The following is a 20915-nucleotide window of genomic DNA, read 5'->3' on the forward strand; positions in this document are numbered from 1 at the left end:
TGTCTTTGTGTCAGCTTCTCGTACTTCTAATAAAACGAGGAGTACAACACTGCCAAACACAAAAGTTAAGAAAAATTTGAATATATTATTATTACTTTCTGATACATTAGGTTTCCATAATTCCTACCTAAGAGTCAGAGAGTTTTTATGATGGAAATTAGTATGCGGACTTTCAAGTTCTACTCCAAAAGTTTACTTTTATTTTTAAATTTGTAATGTAGATATTTTTTTTTGGAATTCACATGATAACAATAACCTATAATTGTCTGTCCTATAAAGAGTAAAAATTAAAGAGTAAAGTTTGAGAGTATATGTAGAAGAATTCTTTTATGACTTTTGATGTGACATTTTTTTTTTTTTTTGGTTGAATACTACTGACTCTGTTACAATATAATATTTGATGAGACGTTCTTAGTGAGATTCGATCTTCATCACTTTGGTTAAGGTCTTCCAAAATTTTTGAAACAAGATTTTAGGATGATCAGTCGAATTAACTGAGATAGCCGGATGCAACATATTATTATTTTTATATTTAGGTTATATATATTCAAAAAATAATTGGTATGTGTTTGCAAAAATAAAAATAAAAAATTGATATGTAATAATGCACATATGCTATGCTATAATGGTAATTTCAATTTTGTTAAGAAAAAGGCTCCACTTGTTTCTCTGCAAATCCGCCTCTCTCTCTCTCTCTCTCTCTCTCTCTCTCTCCCCCTCTCTGTCTGTCTCCCTGGGCAGCAAACTGGTCTGAAACTTTTTCTGCTGCAAATCTCTTCCGCCATTTCTGAAACTCCCTTTCTCTCTCTACAACTCGGATCTTTCTCCCTCTACAACTCAGAGAAATGGATAACCCATCCGAGGATTCCTCGGAACAAACCCAGCAACAACAACCCGAATCAAATGGGAATGATGACCAACAAGTCTACTTCGTTCCTTTCAGGTACCCCAATTTCTATTCTCTTCGGCACATTCCTCATTCCACATCTGCATTTCAGCTGCTATGCACAATTAGAAAAAACCAAAACACATTGTGAATAGAAAAAGATTGATAAATAAGAGAATGGTGATCTTATTTATATTCTATATTCGTTTTGTTTGATTTGAAATGTTTGTCAGATTGAATTTATTAGAATGCAATCTGACTTGTCTTTGGATTTTTGAATTGCAAATAACTTTTCTTTTTGATCCGTGGGGTTGATTTATTGTTTAATCGAAATGTGGCTAGTTCTGAGACATCGTTTTCTTTTCTTCGTTTGTGTCGCTGTGAATTCGAACATTAGGTATTGGTTTCCGTCAGTGTCTTCCATGGAATTGATTAGGTTTCTGTTGTTATCTCTTAAAAAAGTAGTATAAATAATGGGATATGTGGGTTTGCTTAGGGATGTGCTTTTGTGCTTGTGTGACAATCTAGTTGATGATGTCTGTTGTTGGAATATTGTTCTGATACCGATTTTTGTTCTGAGAAATACATATATAGGGAGTAGGGGTATCTGTGTGTATTCATCTCTAGTATGGCTTGTAGGTAGAGTTGTGAAGGAGCAAAAGAGCATCTTTCTCATCATACTCTTAGTACAATTTTCATATCCGTCTGCTTCTCCAAGGAAGCAATGATCACAAAGTGTTAGAATTAAGTACTCTCAAAGGCCACAGCTTGAAAGTTTGTGCATTGTAGGTGGTGGAAAGAGGCACAAGACACAGCATCAGCAGATGGGAAGAAGGGGACTTTGTACACAGCCTCACCTGCTCATGGAGGGCCAATGAAGATAATAAACAATATTTTCAGTTCAGATGTTGCTTTTAATTTAAGGAAGGAGGATGATCCTTCACTGCAGACCTGTGACAATGGCGAAGTTGGGGTATCAGGTCGTGATTTTGCCTTGGTCCCTGGTGACATGTGGATTCAGGCACTCAAGTGGTTAGTATCTTGGGACATCTTCATTGTTACCCCTGAAATTCATCTTTGTGTATTCTTTTTTCTTGTATTTGCATTAGAATCTTTCTGCTGTTAGTGGATAGAATTTGAATCTGATGTCCATTGTGCATGAGTTACCTTTGTTATCTACATTTATTGTTTTCTTCTGTTTTCAACAAGCACTCCACCACCCCTCCCCAACCTGTGATTTGGCAGACCCTTAATTGGCTACTTGAGAAGTAGGTACATCGGTGGTGATATTACTCTTAAGATCCAAACAATAGGGACAGGAACTGGACCCAACCTCTAAAACAAATTTAATTTTGCTGACCCTAAAGAAGTTTAATTTTCTTCCAGGAGATCTCTTATAGTGAAGAGAAAGGACACCTTTAACTGTGGGATGGTAACCTGATTTCAAGTTTCCATTCTGCTGTTTTACATATCTTTAAAATGAGACATCTGCACTTAGGGTGCAAGTTCTGAGATATTTATTTTCTAGAAAGTGCTATGCTTCTGAAACTATCTCTAGATTCTAGTTATTTGACCTTGTATTACATCATTCTGACCTGTATGTAGGCACAGTGGTTCTAAAACTCCAGCAAAGAATAGCAAAAGCTTTTCAACCTCAGATGATGATATTACAGATGTTTATCCCTTACAGTTGAGACTTTCTGGTTTGCAAGAAGGCAGCTCCTTGGGAGTTAGGATAAGCAAAAAGGTTGCCACTCACTTATCTAGTCTTATTCCATCTCTGTTTTCCATGAGTTATGCACTTACAAATGGTTTGAGTACACGAATAAAATGATCTTCATGTTTTCAGTTCCTCCTTGTCTAACTTCAGTTCTCTATGGAATATCGTAATAAAATCTGGTAGATACATGTCATTGTTGCCTAGTAATGCTGTATGTGAAATTTGAATTTACAGCTCATTACAGGACAAATAGCCAGATCTAATACAGATCACTACTTTTTCACACTATGCATTTACTTGTAAGATAAACCATGATAAGTTTCACATCGTTGCCACTTTGTTTTGCAATTTATTTGTATCACGTCTTTGTGTTAGTAAACTGAACTGTACTTTTACTAATATTCATCATTTGAAGCATTTGAGATATCCATACCCCTTGAGGCATTGCAGATGTTGATATTCATTAGATTTTATTGTTGGGGATGAACATTGGAGCAAAGTTGAGGGGTTGTCAATATGACACTGTTCAATACAATTGTGTGAAATTCTTCCGTAGATTATCACAAGTACTGAAAAAGCATAAGGTTGGTGGTTCTTTCAATTCAAGGCATCTTGTTATGGCAAGGTGCTTGACATCCTTGAAGTTTCATAGGAAGGAAAATGGAGGAATTGGATGCAATGATTCAAAGTTTGATGTTCATAACTAATTTGTTGCAGTGAATAATGTGCTGGAAGCCCTGGGTGGGACAAAATTCTTGCTTTTCAAATTACATTATTAAATGAATGCAAAATAATGCATTCCAATTGCTTCGTCAAATGAATATCAGTGGCCATGAAATTTCTTGAGCTTTGCACATTATAGGTCATCCTATCCCAACTTGGTGTTTAAATATCCTTAAATGTTGTTCTAAGTCTCTAACTGGGGATACCAAACAAGTCTAGGCATGCCACATGCATAAAAAATGTTCCTCCCTCAGATTGGCCAAATTCCGAAATTTTGTCATAGATAAATCATTGAAATGGGGGTAAATCTCTAATTTTCTACTAGGCCAACAAGTATTCCAAATAATCTCCACCAAAAGTTTGTTGCAAATGAATAATAAAGGAAGACTTGTGATCTGAGTTCCATGTTGCCTAAAAATTTTACCACTCAGGAGAGAACAACTTTCTCAGTTGTAGCCTTGTAGGAGACGATGAGATAAGAAGTTGAAAAATAGTTAAATTGCTTCTAAGTCCCCATATGCCAATCTGAAAAGTGTTAGAAAGGTAGCCAAGCAATAGAGAATGGACCATCAAAACTCATCCACAATGAACAGTGAGGTAATTGGAGGGGAGTGACTGCATTGATATTTGAGGTTGCTATCTTGTTCCCAAATTAAGGCGAATTCAGTGATATAAAATAGGAAATGAAAATATGCCCTATAGTTTCCATTTATCATATCAAGCAGTGATGCTTGAGGTTTGATATTGAAATCCCTTTTCTCCTACGATGATTCAGATGGCTTTTGATGTCACTTATTGAGTTACAAAAACAGACTTATTGCTGCTGTTGGGCTCTGTCTGTACCTTTCATGGCTGCACTTTGGTTCTCTGTGTCATCCATGGACTAGTAACTGTCAATGGCCCTATATCCATCAGAAGAAGAAATATATACTTATCATGCTTTCTAGTATTTAAAATACACTTGAAACATAAGAGACAAAAATACTTAACTCATGTTGGTTCTTTGGCTTTGCACAAACTTGTACATATATTGGCAAAGACTAATTTTTACAATCTTCAATGCCGTTTCAATCTGGTGATTTTGAAACTTCTATTTTGGATTTCAGATTCTTATGAGTAGTTTCCTATTTGATCAAGTGAATGAGTGATAATGCTATCACTTCAATAAAACTTTAAAATTGTTAGTGATGTTCATCCATTCAATTAGAATGTCATGGTTTCTATTTTGAGCCTTCTCTATATGGTTTCAACTTTCCTAAAATGCACTACTTTGCTATTTCTTTCATGTCTCTTTTTCAATAACAGCATATTACTATCCAAAGTCACGCCCTCAACATTCCTGCAATCAACTTTTTTGTCCCAATGTTTAAACCAATCAAGTTTAAAATGTTTCCTCAATTCTTTTTTCATTTAATAATTTGATTTAAAGACATTATTTTCATCGTGGTACAGATGAATTAATTCATGACATATACTTGAGGGGTCTTTTGCTAGATAAATACAAGTAGGAGAGTATGTTCAATTGTTCATCAATCATCAGGGCTCCCAAATAAAGCTATTTAAGCCTTTCAAAAAATTCCACCAAATATATAGTTGTTGGGAGACTTTCGACATACACTTGAGTAAATGTTATTAAAGGGTAGTGATTTTGATATATAATTTTTGAACTAACAATATTGTTATCCACAGTGCTCCTTAAATATATTGAAACAAGTAAAGAGCCAGGCATACCTTAAATGTCATAAACCTTTCTATCATATGATTTACGACCTCCTTACTTCATGGTTTTCATGCTATATTAAGTTCCATTTTTCATTTGTTTTTTAGGATAATGCAGTGGAGTCCTATAAAAGAGCCTGTAAGATTTTCATCTTTGAGACAGATCCGGTAAGTGCCTTGATGGGATTCTATCACTTGACATGATATCCTAGTTTTATCTTTTGATGGCTTCTTTCTTCTTCCACAGATTCGGATATGGGATTTTTCTGGCCAGACTGCCTCTTTTTTCTCAAATCAGTCAAATGACAAAGACCTACTAAAGGACTCTCCAAGGCAGTTGGAGCAAGATGTGTGTGGTTATTAATTTTTTATGCAATGTCTAGAATCATTAATTGTTATGCTTATTTGTCATTCAATTTTAATTTTGGAATGCACGAAAGTACAATGTCCAGAATTTTAATTGTCATGCAATGTCAAGTGCGCTTTTATTTATTTATATTTTTGACTTAATTGAATGTGTTTAAGTGTTTACTTTGTTAATCTAAAAATGTGAACAGAGTCCTGGATGCATGAAGGTACCTTACATCTTGTTCCATTCTGGAAAATGGTTAAATTGTTACTGGACTCATTATGAACTTTTCTATAGATTCTCCTTTCTTTTATATTTTAAAATTTTCTTTGAGTAGTTTTATTTCTTGATCATGGCTTATTATTCCAATAGGGATTTGCTTGGTCTCTACACCCAGTTTTATGTGATGCCTTTTGGCGTATTATGATCTAGACAAATATCTTATGCTTAATATTTGTCTTTTAACAGATGCTCCTTGAGTTGCAAGTCTATGGCTTATCTGATTCTGTCAGAAACAGAGCAAAGAAAAATGAAATTGGTGTGCAATATTCTAATGGAACTTCGTATCTGATGAATGGTAGTGCTAGTCTCATACGAAGTCCATGTGAAACTGGCACATTGGGCTTGACTGGATTGCAAAACCTAGGGAACACCTGTTTCATGAACAGTGCTGTCCAATGTCTTGCACACACACCAAAGCTTGTTGATTACTTTCTTGGAGATTACAAAACGGAAATAAATTACGACAACCCCTTGGGTATGAATGTATGTGGCAATATGAATTGACCTAATACTATCTCGTATTCTTTATTTTTCTCTCTCTCTCTTTGCCCCAACCCTCTCTGTTAACTCCCACGCATAAAACATTCCCATCAGCTAATTTTAATGGTTTCTCTACCTACCACTATGCAGGGTGAGATTGCATCAGCATTTGGAGATCTTTTGAAGCAATTATGGGCTCCTGGAGCAACTCCTGTGGCACCAAGAACATTCAAATTAAAGCTCTCTCATTTTGCTCCTCAATTCAGTGGTTTTAGTCAACATGATTCTCAGGTTAGTGTTGGTCATTTCTTCTTGCAGGATTTAAACTTCTGTCAAAATTTTAACAGTATTCTGTTGTGTATATATATTCATGCATGTGTTTTATGTCTCAATGTGTGCATGTACGTCAACAATTGTAAATTTGTATTTATAATCCATGTAGAGGATAAGAATTGTATTTTTCTCCACAGGAGCTGCTTGCTTTCCTGTTGGATGGACTCCATGAAGATTTGAACCGTGTGAAGTGCAAACCATATGTTGAAGCTAAGGATGGAGATGGTCGTCCAGATGAAGAAGTAGCAGATGAATATTGGAAGAATCATAGGGCTCGTAATGATTCCATTATAGTTGACGTATGCCAGGTGAGAAACATCCAAAAGGGTTTGTTTGCATTTCTCCTTTTCTACTAATGCCTCAGCAGTCAGCACATGCCAGAGTAAATATTTTGAAGTAAAATAGTTCCTATACCCACCCAAGTTAAGGGTTTGTAAGCCCAAACAACTGTTATCAATTTTCATAATGAGTATTTTGCTGCTTCATTTTTTTTTTTTTTTTTTTTTTTCCTTCTTTCTTGATAGCTTATTTTCAGTCTTGTTCATTGAAACATCATGAACATTCCTGCAGGGTCAATATCGCTCGAAATTAGTCTGTCCTGTTTGCAGGAAGGTCTCCATCACTTTTGATCCCTTCATGTATCTATCACTACCCCTACCATCAACATCGATGCGGTCCATGACTATATCAGTTATGAAAAGTTATGGTGATATCCAGCTTTCTGTTGTTACAGTTAATGTCCCCAAGGATGGGAAGTATAGTGATCTTATAAGCAGTTTGAGCACTGCATGCTCCTTGGGGGCTGATGAGACCTTTTTGGTGGCTGAGGTATTATACTACACCATTTCCTTTGCAACTAATAATTACCTTAATGAGTTTTTCCCTTGTTATAATTTGCCAGAGTTTACGTTATTTTGAGCTCATAGACCATCTAATGTCAACAGGTTTACAATAGTCGTGTCATACGGTATCTTGGGGGATCAGCTGATTCATTATCCTTAATCAGAGATGGTGATCGACTTGTTGCTTATCGTTTGCTGAAGAGCAGTGGAGAAGACCACTTGGTTGTGTTTACTCATCAGCAGACTGAGTAAGCTCTCACTTGCCTCTTGAAGTCTTGATAGTCAATGTTTTCTGGTTTTTGTTTTGTTTTGTTTTGTTTTTTTGGGGATGGGGTTAATCTTTAAACATATTTTCATTACTCTGTGAGCTCTGCTGGTTGTATTTGCTCCCAGTGCTTAATCCAGAAAGGATTAAATGGCAAAGCTGTTTGCAAATAGATATTCTTTAGATTTGGAGGCTTTTGGCGTGCCCTTGATGCAGTGAGACAAAACTGCCTTAGGACATTCATGCTCTTCGAGCCTTGTTGGGAGATTATGTCAGCATTGCTTGGAAGCATAAGGAGAGGTCTCGGTCTCTTGGATGTCAGTGCACACCTTTTTTGTAAAAATAAAAATTAGAGATATGCTGAGACCTACCCCTCCCCCACCCCTAAAAAAAAAGGGGAGAAAATGGTAGCAAATCGGATGTTTTGCAGCAATGAAAGCCATGTCAAACTGTTTCACATGGCAATAATAAGATGTAAGAGGGTAGAAAAATATGCAGAGAAGGGAAAGGAGACAAAAATGCAAAAAAGTAGAAAAGAAGTCGCAGAAATATGAGTTCTTGGTGATGGAAGCTGGAGACGTGGAATATGAGTTGTAAAAGACAAGGTTAGATAGCTAGAGATATTAGTCATCGAAGCTTACAGTCTCTACCCACCCACAGGGAAACATGTTTTCTTGTTGCTAAGAATCAATTCACATAAATGTTATATCTCTCTGATCTTGCAGAAGTATGCCCCTTCTCCAATTTTTCACCTGTTTTACACTTTTACCCTACTCTCTTTTCATACTACTCACTTCTTGGTTTCATTAAGAGGTTATGCACAAAGAAGCATGTAACCTATGCATAATAGTAGCAGAGTGCAGTTGAGATGGAAAACTATAATTTGCTGACGATCAATAGAAATAATGAGGATTTAAGGAGATGTTACAGATTGAAAGCATGTAGAGAAAGAGACTTTGAGATTTTGATGTTGCCACTTCCTCACATTCAGTTCTAATGTTGAAGGATGATATCCTATCTAAAATGTTTTCGACTTTCTAGTTAAGCAGGGACCTGTTAATTCGAAATGGAGACATTCTCTTTAATCATTTAATGTGGAATGGCTTGCTAGTTATCCATACGTCTTTATTTGTAACTTAATACTTTTTCCTTCATTGTTATGAGAATCCTATGCAAATTCTTGTGAGCTGGGCTTTCTTGGGTTGAAACAGTTCCCTTTATGCGTCTTGGCTTCTTGTCAAATGATATAATTTTTCTCATCTTTTTATTTCTCAGGCATTATATTTCTGGGAAGCTCACACCAGGTTGGAAGATGTTTGGTATTCCATTTGTTGCAAGTTGTAGAGTTGAAAATGGATGCGATCTCCGCAACTTGTATTTAAGATTACTTCTTCCGTTCATAGTTCACAATGAAGATTTTGTTGGGAAAAGTGATAAAGTTGAAAATAGTGCTACTGAAGTACTTACTGAAATGGAAGCCACCAGTCCTGGACTGGTTGGTCTCTCAGAAAATACTGATGCTGAAAATATTGATGCAAACTTGGACCGTGATTTTGAGTTTCTTTTAACTGATGAAAAAGGAATGCCCTCCAGCTCTGCGCTTGTAATGAATGAGCCGCTAAAGTTCTCAGACATGCCTGAACGGCTTAATGTGCTTGTGTGCTGGCCAGATAAAATGCTTGAACAATACAATAGTAGTGCTTTTAGCTCATTACCAGAAGTTTTCAAGTCTGGCTTTTTCACAAAAAGGCCACAAGAGACTGTCTCTTTTTATAAATGTCTTGAGGCATTTTTGAAGGAGGAGCCTCTAGGACCAGAAGACATGTGGTAAGCATACAAGTTAATTTTCATAATTTTTTGTTTGAAGTGTTGCCTACTGTGCTACCGTTAATGTATCGCACATCTTAGAATGGGTAGATATTTTCTTGAAAGGATTTAATTTCCTCCTTTTGATGTTATACTACCTATTTTATAATCCGAACCCTGCAAAAACTTGTTATCCTTAGAACACTATATAGCACTTTAAACTTGAGTTTTTAAACATCAAATTTGAACTATTAAATGAATTTACTTTGCAACTAAGTTGATTTCTTTCTCACTAAGAACAACTTTGCTGGGTGGAAAGGTTTTCATGTCTTGATTTGTTATAACTGAAAAGTTCTCTTCTGCTATCCCCAGTTAAGTTGTAGCTTGCACACAGATCTTTGTTGTCTTTCCAGAATCTTTGAAGGTAGTTTCTTCAGTCTGATTTTGCAAATGTTTCTTTTTAATCAACATCATTGCATTATACAGGCTTTTATTGGCTTAATGAAATGTTCTGGGATTATTAGACATTTGTGTTAGTTAGTAGGATTGTCCTACAAAATCTTTTTAATGTGTTTTCTGTTGTATTGCGTAAGGTACTGTCCTGGTTGCAAAGAGCATCGCCAAGCTACTAAGAAGTTGGATCTGTGGAGGTTGCCGGAGATTATGGTCATTCATATGAAGAGATTCTCATATAACCGTTTTCTGAAGAACAAGTTAGAGACATTTGTTGATTTCCCCATCCATGATCTTGAATTGTCTTCATATATTGCCCACAAAGATGGACAATCTTCTTGCCGCTATACGCTATATGCAATTAGTAATCATTATGGAAGCATGGGAGGAGGGCACTACACTGCATTTGTTCGTGTAAGTTATTATGTAGTATGTAATAATTCAATTTAGTTTACTGTTTCCTCATATAGCATCCATGACTGATCCCCCCAGGCGAAAAGAAATAGGAATTTTTCCAATACGTTCAAGGCTTCAATCTCTAGGACTCTAACCTGAGTACTTTGAAAATAATCATATCCTGATTAGGCCAATACTTGGACACAATATCGAACTCTATGTATAATGTTTGTATTTATACTTTCATTTCTACTTTCTAGTGCTCTTAGTATCTTTCTGTTAATCTTTTGTTTTCCATTTGGTGTAGCAAGGTGGTGAACAATGGTATGACTTTGACGACAGCCATGTTTCACCCGTCAGCGTGGAGAAGATAAAAACTTCAGCTGCCTATGTTCTGTTCTATAGAAGAGTTGAAGAAAACGATATAGAAGAGATGAACAAGACCATCGTTAGGTGCTAGGGTACTGAACAAGGCTTCACATTTATCCGCAAGTCTTGTAAAGAATCACATCTGTTGTGTTGTTCTTTGGTGGCAGGCATATAGTTGGCAATTTTGGGGTCATCGCGGAAATGTTAGTGTGGCGATAAGGATAACCGTATAATACTTGAGAGTAGGGAACGACGGATGGTGAGGCGAAAGGGTTGATACAACGCGGGAAAAGTCTTACATCTATAACAAATTCTTTGTGATACAAGACCCAAGTTTTTTGCTTGATTACCTAACAGGAAAGAAGAAGAAGCTAAGGGTAGCTTGAAATAGATTGCATAGTGCACATGTAAAATATTCTCTAAAATTCTTTATAGCAATTGTACTAATTACAACATTATTTCTGGAATGTTGTGCTTGTGCATTCCTCTCCTCATTATGACTGTTTTAAATGTTTCTTGCAAATCTTTGGTGAAAGTGGGTGTACTATGCATTTGGTAGGATGTAAATCTCGGTAATTCAGTTGCTCAGCAGACATGGTCAAATGTCGGTGCGCACAAGGGTTTGTCTACTTTGAACATAATTCTCACACTGTCGTTGCCGAGTTTTAGATCTTGGTCTCTTCTCCAAATATTGCCTACTGAACCAAAGATTTGCCATTGTTGAAGTAGCATTATGTTGTGGGAAGGTGATGAACTTTACTCCATCCTTTCCTAGCAACAAGCTTCAGCACTGAGTTGTCCATGTCTGCCTGAAAAGCAGTTGACTTTACTGCATACGGACCACAGGTTTTGCCACTTAGTTGTGTTTGGAGAGAATTAAGTATAATCTGCCATTCTGTCCCAAACTACAAAACCCTAAACCTCACTAATAATATTTTTGAGTGTCCCTTTGAAAAATATAACACTAGTTAAAAGGTAAAAAAATGTTAGATGTACACAATAGTATAAAATACAAAGTATGCCTTCTACCACATGGCATCCTTTCCAAGGTCATAATAGAACTCCCACTTGTACAACTTCTGGTATAAATGACTTAAAAAAAACTAAGCATGGCTTCTTTGGGACAACTATACCCAAGATGGTTAAACAGTTGGTTTGGTAATCATAAGATTCTAAGTTCGACTCTCAATGGGAATGACCTATTGACCTTCTTGATTTGAGCATGTAAGCTATGGGTGATCTAAACTGGTTTACCTCCTTAAGGTCCTTTACCGGCTAGGGTCACAAAGTGAGGTTTACCTAGTGCACGTAACCCTAGAATAGTGTTGCAAGTTTTCCCCGCCACAAAAAAAAGTATGGTTTCTTATGCATAACATCCTTTCCACTATTCAATATCATACCCAAAACTCCCTCTCATTTAAGTTATTATGGTATAGATGCTTTAAGAAAGCCGCCTATCATAGGATAATTGACTTTAATTCTTTAAGATTGGAATATTTCTATTTTCTGATTTCCTATTGAAATTTTTTTTTCAGTTAATAAACGGACACTTAGCCTCGTGATATAAAAGTTATACGTTTTTATTTTGATTTTGGCCTGAGTTGAGCCAACCTGTATTGACCGAGTTGGCGAGTTCCATTACCTAGCTAGATTGGACCACCTTTTATGTGTAGCTTAAGGGTTAATGTAGTGCACATATATACAATCAACATACATACAGATTAGAGATGGGCCCTCCGAGTTGTAATTATGATTGTACATTAGGCCCCAATGCAATGTTCAGGACCACTTTCCAGTATCCACACTTCCGCTTATGTCGCTCCGTGTTCTCTGAACGATCTCTCTTGGTCTATTATCCATGATTCCGTCTTTCCAGTATTTCAGTTCACCCCTTAGGTTTGGGAACCTGGCTAGCTAACTATATCCTTTCAACTTGTCGGCTAAATCTAATTTCATATCATTATTAATCATGCAATACTTTTTTTTGTGTTTTTGGTTACTCATATTTCTTGTTTTGGTTGTTTTATCAATCAACTTCAAAATTATATTGTCCAGTCAACACCCACATTATTTTCAAAATTTCTATTTATTAGTTCTGGAGGCAAATTTTACGGTTAACTATGGTCCAAAACGGTGACGTTTCTTTTAATTAAAAGAAACGGCACCGTACCTGTTTCGTCTAATTACTTCTGTTTGTATGACGTATTCAGTTTCATTTAACATGCATTGTAGTTTCATTTTGTCACAACTAAAGTATTATTTTGTTTCATCAATTACAATTTCATTTGACATTATACACTCAATATGTGAGATCCTGTTATTGAGTTTCATTTTATACACACTGCAGTCTTATTATAACACCACTAAAGTATAATTCTAATTCAATACGGTTCATTGGACAATATACACTCAAATATGTGAAATTGTTATTCAGTTTCATTTTATATACATTATATTGTAGTTTTATTACAACATAACTAAAGTATCATTTTAATATAACTACAATTTCATTTGACAATATACTACACACAATATGTGAGACATGTTATTCAATTTCATTTTATACATATTATAGTTTCATTTCAGCACAACTAAAGTATCATTTCAATTCAACTACAGTTTCATTTAATCGATAATATACACTCAGTATGTGAGACACATTATTCAGTTTCATTTTATAGATACTGTAGTTTCATTTCAGCACAACTAAAGTATTATTTCAATTCAACTACAATTTCATTTGATAATATATACTTAATATGTAATACATTATCCAGTTTCATGTTAGATACACAGAATTTTATTTTGAAACGACACCAAATTTTATTTTGAAACGACACCGTTATTGGACCTGTTCTAATTTCTAATTTCTAATTTCTAATTTCTAACCACAGGGGAGGCCTTTTGTGTGTGGTTGGTGAGAGGAGGGGTAACTATAGAAGTATAGAGCAGATTGTTTTTGAAAATTTAAGTATGAAACCCTACAAACTGAAGCCTTGTGAATTACCATTATTATTAGAGAAACAAACTGAAACCTTGTGAATTAACATTATTATAACATATATACTAATTTTTTACGCGCATTGTGCGATTGAGATAATACTCAATGTTTTTTTTTTTTTTTTTTTTTTTTTTTTTTTTTTTTTTTTTTTTTAAGTACTTTAAAGTATATCAAGGTAAGATTATATTAGAATTGTTCATGTATAGATAATTAAATGTTGAATTTGCATATTTAAATAGGTAATTCTAAGTTTACAAATGCAAGATAATATAGTCAAGATTAATTATAATTGTCAACAAAATAATTATATAGGTATGATTGAAACTAAATACGGGATATAAGGGAGAGCAAATAAAAATTAGGGCATAAAATATTAAATATATACGAATATTGAAGAGCTAACTGCTGATTGCCAAACAAGGACATTGCGATGCAGTTTCTCACTTCAATTTGTTGTGTAATTTGAATACTCTTTTTGTCAATAAATCCCCCAAGTAGTTAATATGATTGTCTTAATTATATTTTTTATTTTTTATTTGTTTAAAACAATTATTATTATTATTATTATTATTATTATTATTATTATTATTATTATTATTATTATTATTATTAAATATATGTATACCCTTAGGTCATTTTACATGTTAATTTAAACAGCTAATTTTTTTAAATATCTTTTTACCAACCGTTGATATAATTCGCTGGTCAAATCCGCTAACGCTAACCGCTAACTGCTGATTGTCAAACAATGACATTGCGAGGTAGTTTTCACTTCAATTTTTTGTGTGATTTGCAAGATTGCAAAACACGTTAGGCATCCCCTAAGCGCCAAGGGGGCGCCTAGCGCCTAGGGTAATCGGCGCCTAGGTGCCGATTTATTTTATTTTATTTTTATAATTTTTATAATTTTTTGTTATTTTGTTATTTTTTATTTTAAAAAAAAATAAAAAAATAAAATTTAAACTAAAAATTTTAAAATTCAATAGTAAAACATAAGGTTCCTCTAGTTTTTTCTTACAAATGATTTACGTAAGTAGTTGTAAAATCGTTTTGAATATTGTTTAAACCATCTAAATACATAAAAAATTAAAATTAAGAGCAAAAGAAGCACTTTTTGAAGAAATTAGAGGGCCAAACCGCATTGTATACATCTCAAAAAAATACGCAATTTGAAAAAAAAATTGTCCAAAACGGACAACAGAGTCGAAAGTTATGCTTTGCCAAAGTTTCTACACTTTTCAACAAAAAAAAAAAAAATTGAAAATTGTTCGACCGGTTCAGCCGGCTAGGCGGCCGCCTGGCCGCGGAGGAGGCCGGAATAATCATCCGCGGTCGGGCAATCGGCGCCTAGGCGCGATTTTTGCAACACTGGTGATTTGAAAACTCTCTTTGTCAACAAATCCCTCAAGTAGTTAATATGATTGGCTTTATTAATTATATATTTTTTAAATTTTTTCATGATATTAATAAAATACTTGGTAAATAAATATATAACATTATTTTGTATTATAACTTTGATATTTAATTAAAAAATAGTGCACAAAAAAGATACTCCGTAATAGACAATGTAGTGAATATAATCAATTGATGAATTTAAATGTAAATAATTTTTACATTGGAGAAATATAATTAGTACAATCGACTTGTTCATGCCGGAAGAAGACGAACCAAGGTCCGAGCTTGGTGTCGCCGTAGCTGTCGTTCATGCTGGAAACAGAGAACGTTGCTGGACTTTGCCGTTGTCCATCGCTTGTACTTCAAATCGAGGGAGGGTCTCGCCGAAGCTTGTCTGTTGTCGCCGCTACTGGACGCCACCAATCGAGTCCACTTCCATCGCTGCTCGCCGCCGGACTGTTGTTTGTTGAAGCTGAGAAAGAAAAAGGGAAAATATAAAAAGAAAAAGGAAAAAATAATTAAATTACATATTTACCCTGACTTAAAGGTGTACACTAACGGGGAACCACATGTCCATTACGGGAGGGGCTATATTTGTACCGTTTTGATATTTGAACGGTAACATTTACACCACTCATAATTCAGGAATGCCATTGATAATTGGCATATTATAGAGGGGTATTTTTTTACAATTTTCCCTAATTAATAACACAAATTGTAAGTATATTAAAAATATTATTTATGTATGTTAATTGAAATGTTTTAATAAATAAAATATTCTTGCGTCGAAACAATTGCTACAAAACTAGTATGTCGCAAAGCTACCAATGAAAAAATAATTTCCCGCCAAAGGAATTGCGACGAAATATTGTACGTCGCAAGTTTTCCCGCCCAAAAAAACTTTTCCGCCCAAAAAAACTTTCCCGCTAAGACATATTTGTTAAACTTTCAACATCTCAATTATGTCGTATGTTTGTCGCAATATCATCGCAAATGTTGTCGCAAATCGCAATAGCTCTAAATCAAATTTTTTATTAGCTTATTATTTATGTATGTCGCAAGTCCGCCGAAATGTTTGTCGTAATTACTCATCTACACAATTTACTAAACTAAATAATTATTGCGACGAAACAATTGCGACGGAATTAGTATGTCGCAAAGATACCAATGAAAAATAATTTCCCACCAAAGTAACTACGACGGAATATCGTGCGTCGCAAGTTTTCCCGCAAAAAATATACTTCCCGCTAAGACATTTTTGTTGGACTTTTCGACAACATCTCAATCCCATCGTACGTTTATCGCAATATCTTCATAAATATTGTCGCAATATCTCTAAATCTAATAGTTTACAAGAGCGATATGTTTGTCGCAAGTTTATCGCTATTTCAGTCGCAAAAAGTCATCTATTGCGACGGATTTGTTCGTCACAATGTTTGTCCGTCGTTATAAGGGTAGTTTTCTAGTAGAACAATGGGGGAAGGGGGGGTCCTCAAACTAGTATAATAAAATATTAACGGGATAATTTTTTTTTTATTATTTATAAAGACTAAAATACCTTTTACATATGTTTTATAACTTAATTTTGGTGTTAATAATAATAATAATAATAATAATAATAATAATAATAATAAATAATAATAATAATAATAATAATGATGATAATAATAATAATAATAATAATAATAATAATAATAATAATAATAATAATAATAATAATAATAATATGCGTACTGTATCAATTGGTATCCATGTCTCTTATTATAGATATAACTTAAAAATTTTTGACACTTATAATAAGTATTGTGGGATACGTCATGTCTCAATCAAATAAAGTGTTGTAAATAAATATGTGGACGTTACGAGATCGAGGAATTATATTATGATAATGACTCTCCATCTTTTATAGACTTATAGTTATATTGTAACCCTGTACATCATGTATATACTGGATTGAATGATGAATAATAAAGGATAGATAATTCTCTCTGTATTTTCTGTCTTTCTCTTAACATTGCCTATATTATTATGTCTATTGTTTTCCTGCAATCGGAACGATACGTGTTTGTTTGAAGATACGTCTCGTTTTACAACACGTACAATTTTATTTTATTTTATTTTATTTATTTTTTTTTTGTGATAGGAAAAAACTTGTAATTACTATTCAAAAAAACTTGTAATTACTATTCAAAATTTGTAAAAACACGTAGAATTTTGTATGCACTAATTTTAAAAGAATTTTGTATAAAATTTTGTCTCCTAATTCTTTCCTTCCAATCAAATGCCCTGTTAGTTGTATTTGATAGAAGAAGTATCTGCGGTTAAACTGTCAATCTAAACTTTATTATTATTATTATTATTATTATTATTATTATTATTATTATTATTAGAGAGTATGTATAATAATAGTGGTATGTTGGGGGAGTTGTAGCAAGTTGAGCAGCTGAGCTGAGCTCTTACACTCACAAACTTCCAAAATACCAACTACATGATTTGACATTGCAGATTCTGTATGCTTTTTACTCCTACCCTACACTCTTTTTTTCAACTGTTTTGTCATTTCAATTGCCCTAGCTACCACACCCACTATTATATTATATAATTTACTCCCTATAATAAATCTTCTATATTTCTGCACTAATATAAACTCTTCATCTACCACTAAAATAAACCTCTTTGATTATATATTAAACAAAACACTACTTTTATACTTTCATGGGTATATACTTTCTTCTTCCTAAGGTTGAATCCCCAACGCCAAAACCTCCCACCTCCCATCCTGGCCCGACAGAGTATTTGGAAGGTTGTAAATCACAGTAACTCAATGGCTCAGCAGACATGGAAAAATATCGGTGTATACAAGGAATCTGTCCATTTTAAACATAATCCCCACACTACCGCTATTGAAGTTTGAACATTGGTCTCTTCTCCCAAATACTACATACTGAACAATTGAGCTAAGCCCGTGCAGACTTCATGGATATATACTTTTGTTATACAGTTTACATTATTTAATTTGGTAAAAAAAAATAGACGAATCATCTTTTAAAATCAATAATTAGTCAGATGAAAGACTATTCGATGATTTGGTCAACAAAAACTAGACCAATTAATTTATAACTGATCGAGTTTTTATGTTAATTAATTTAGTATTAATAGCAAAAACACTTATCATCACGCCAAAATTTATAATTTGTAGTGATTGTACAATTTTATTTTTTTATATTTACGTAGAAATCAGCGCTACGCTGTACGATGGATTTTACATTTCAAATTTTACATAGCAAAAACTTACATATCTAAAAATTGCAGTAAAACTTAAAGTAAAGAAAATGGACATAGTAAAAAGTAGTAAGTAAAGACACACTTGACATAGTAATAGTAAAAAAGTCAGCAGAAAATGGAATAAAAATAAAAGATGACTGGAGAATGTTTGTGCAGTGGGAGGGGGAGGGGTGAGTGCATGATGATATGAATGCACCCAATTACTGTGACCAACGTAACCTTGATCTGATAAAGAATCTGATGAGGAATATATATATATATATATATATATATATATATATATATATATATATTAGTTCAAATGAGGACAAGACTTTTTGTGCGGTCGATGCGGATTACACCATTAAATATTTAAAAATGTACCAGAATAAAATGCACAAATGCACCACATTAAATGGTGCATTTTCAAAGACTTTATGGTGTATTTATGCGTACCTAATGGTGTGTGACAGCACGACCGCACGGGAAGCACTGTCGGTCACATGAGAACCTGACCCTATATATATTTAGGCCAAGATCAAATAAGAATATGATTATCTTGTAAAAAGTGATGACTAATCTCAACCGTGTATGAGAATTTATAGTGAAAAATTTTAGTAAAAAAACACTGAAATAATGATAAAATTTTAACCTTTGATTATTCAAGATGAACGGTGTGAATGTGTTCACATTTTTTACTCACCTGAACCCTCCTATATATATATGTGGATGGTAGTTGTTGTGGGGTTTGGTATCCCAATGAGATGAGATGCCATTCAATTAAAGCTCACAGATTCACACACCGGGTTGGTAGTTTTTTTTATTTCATTTTACAAAAATAAATTTTTAAAAAAAAGTTAATTTTGTTTTTCATAAAATTGAGGTACCATAAAATTCGGTGTCCTCTAGGTCTGAGTTTCTCGATTTGTTAATTTAATGTCCTTTACGTAGTTGAATGTGACATATGATCACTCGAACTGTTGCCATCATCCAGCCCTCTTCACACCACCTTCCTCACATGCTGCCTTAGTCTCAATCACTCACTGCCTCAATTTCTACCCCCCCCCCCCCCCCCCCCCTTCTCTCTCTCTCTCTACCTATATATGTGTGTGTATATGTCTGTATGTATATGGTTCTATATCTGTGCCTACACATATATGAAGATATCTGCTAGATCCTTTATAAACCCCATGCCACCAAACAAACAGTTGGCATTGTTAGAAACTTTTGTCTAACTTCCACTACTCATCAAATCATATTTTAGCATAACAGTAAGAGGAAGATATATATTAGATATATATCTAACTTTCTTTTGTCTTGTGCAAGGAAAAAAGTAAAAAAAGAAAAAAAAGAAGATAAATTTATGCCACTTTACACCAATAGCTTAGAAGAGTGTAACTTTTAAAACCCCATTTAGAGGCTTAGTAACAACATGCAAATTACAAGGTTACATGTTTGACCATCAACCAGAACAATTGACTGATCTTTTTGGTTTGAGTTAGTTAGCTATGAGCAATCTAAATTGTTTTATTTTCTTGTAGTCATTTGCCAGTTAAGATCACAATTCAGGGTTTACCCAGTGTCAGGTAGTGGTTGTGGGTTTCTCTGATCACTCAAGAACATGTAAACCGAGAGGCAAAACATTGGAACCAAAATATGTATCAGATTTTTTGGATCAAGTTCATATGTATATACATGCTCAATAAATGTGTGTGTATATATAGACACTTATCTATCAGTATCAACTAACTTGAATTAGTGTTGGTGGTTCAGTGCATGCCCTTGAAGATGGGGTACAAAGACATGTTACCCTATTCAAGAAAGAGGTCAATAATGCTAGGTATCCTTCTAATATATAATATATATATTTTTTCAACCTTAATTTCAATCTCTAGTGCACTAACATTCCTCTTATTTCACTCCAAGTTTTATGCATGCATGTTGGATTTCATAAGGTATACATTAGATACCACAATATAATATTATGTTTATATTAATACCTTAACATAAAAATACTTAGTTTGTATATTACTATTGGAAAACTGGTTGGGCGTCGAATTCACTATCTTACTATCGAAATATGGGGCTAACTGATACACAAGTATAAAGAAATAAAGTTACGCCTTCGCAACTATATCTTTTGGTGTAGTGGTAAGTGTTTGATCTTGACAATTGGTATCAGAGTAGATTACGGGAATCAATGACGTCGAATTAGAGAATCAAGTCTAGCATCTTGGTGCTAACTGCTATACAAGTACAAGGAAATAAAGTTACGCATTCTCTACTAACTATGACTTTTAGCGTAGTGGTAATTGCTTAATCTTGACAAAACTTGAGATTTCTGATTGTTAAAAAGTGGTAAAAATTTTAGGGTTTTCGACCATAACATTAATTGGAATGTGTATATATATAAAGCATATGGAGAGAGAGAGAGGGAGAGAGAGAGAGAAAGAGAGAGATAACAAGTGCATGTTATTGAAATGAAGATTATTAAGCATAAGTAGCTAGTTACAACTTACAATATTTGATGCTTCAAATCATATATATGATATATAAGAAATCACAAATTAATAATGAATCCAAGGCCCTCTGATCTGAGAAAGGGATAAAATCATCATCATCACACTGCGAA

General features: G+C 34.0%; 1 protein-coding gene across 4 annotated transcripts; it reads left to right on the forward strand.

Moving 5' to 3' along the window:
• The first annotated feature begins 655 nt into the window (after positions 1 to 655).
• LOC109193106 (ubiquitin carboxyl-terminal hydrolase 8) lies at positions 656 to 11158 on the forward strand. 4 transcript variants are annotated; one of them, XM_019343923.1, is made up of 13 exons: positions 656 to 943; positions 1676 to 1918; positions 2492 to 2633; positions 5157 to 5216; positions 5296 to 5397; positions 5866 to 6162; positions 6310 to 6450; positions 6630 to 6800; positions 7063 to 7320; positions 7437 to 7582; positions 8875 to 9426; positions 9999 to 10272; positions 10562 to 11158. In XM_019343923.1, exons 1-13 carry the CDS (start codon positions 846 to 848, stop codon positions 10712 to 10714), a joined length of 2637 nt encoding a protein of 878 aa, XP_019199468.1. In that variant the 5' UTR covers positions 656 to 845; the 3' UTR covers positions 10715 to 11158. The 4 variants fall into 4 exon arrangements, with proteins under 4 accessions (XP_019199468.1, XP_019199469.1, XP_019199471.1 ...); XM_019343924.1 differs by lacking the exon at positions 10562 to 11158 and adding an exon at positions 9778 to 9829 and having other exon boundaries at positions 9999 to 10102; XM_019343926.1 differs by lacking the exons at positions 656 to 943; positions 1676 to 1918; positions 2492 to 2633 and adding exons at positions 2640 to 3190; positions 3251 to 3347.
• The last annotated feature ends 9757 nt before the right edge of the window (positions 11159 to 20915 follow it).

The sequence above is a fragment of the Ipomoea nil genome, unplaced genomic scaffold (genome assembly GCF_001879475.1).
Source record: "Ipomoea nil cultivar Tokyo-kokei standard unplaced genomic scaffold, Asagao_1.1 scaffold1834, whole genome shotgun sequence".
Lineage (NCBI taxonomy): Eukaryota > Viridiplantae > Streptophyta > Magnoliopsida > Solanales > Convolvulaceae > Ipomoea > Ipomoea nil.

Coding starts and splice junctions, on each gene's coding strand:
- LOC109193106 (XM_019343923.1), top strand. CDS start 846: ATGGATAACCCATCCGAGGATTCCTCGGAACAAACCCAGCAACAACAA. Junction 944..1,675: donor GTCTACTTCGTTCCTTTCAG/GTACCCCAATTT, acceptor TGTGCATTGTAG/GTGGTGGAAAGAGGCACAAG. Junction 6,451..6,629: donor TTAGTCAACATGATTCTCAG/GTTAGTGTTGGT, acceptor TTTTCTCCACAG/GAGCTGCTTGCTTTCCTGTT.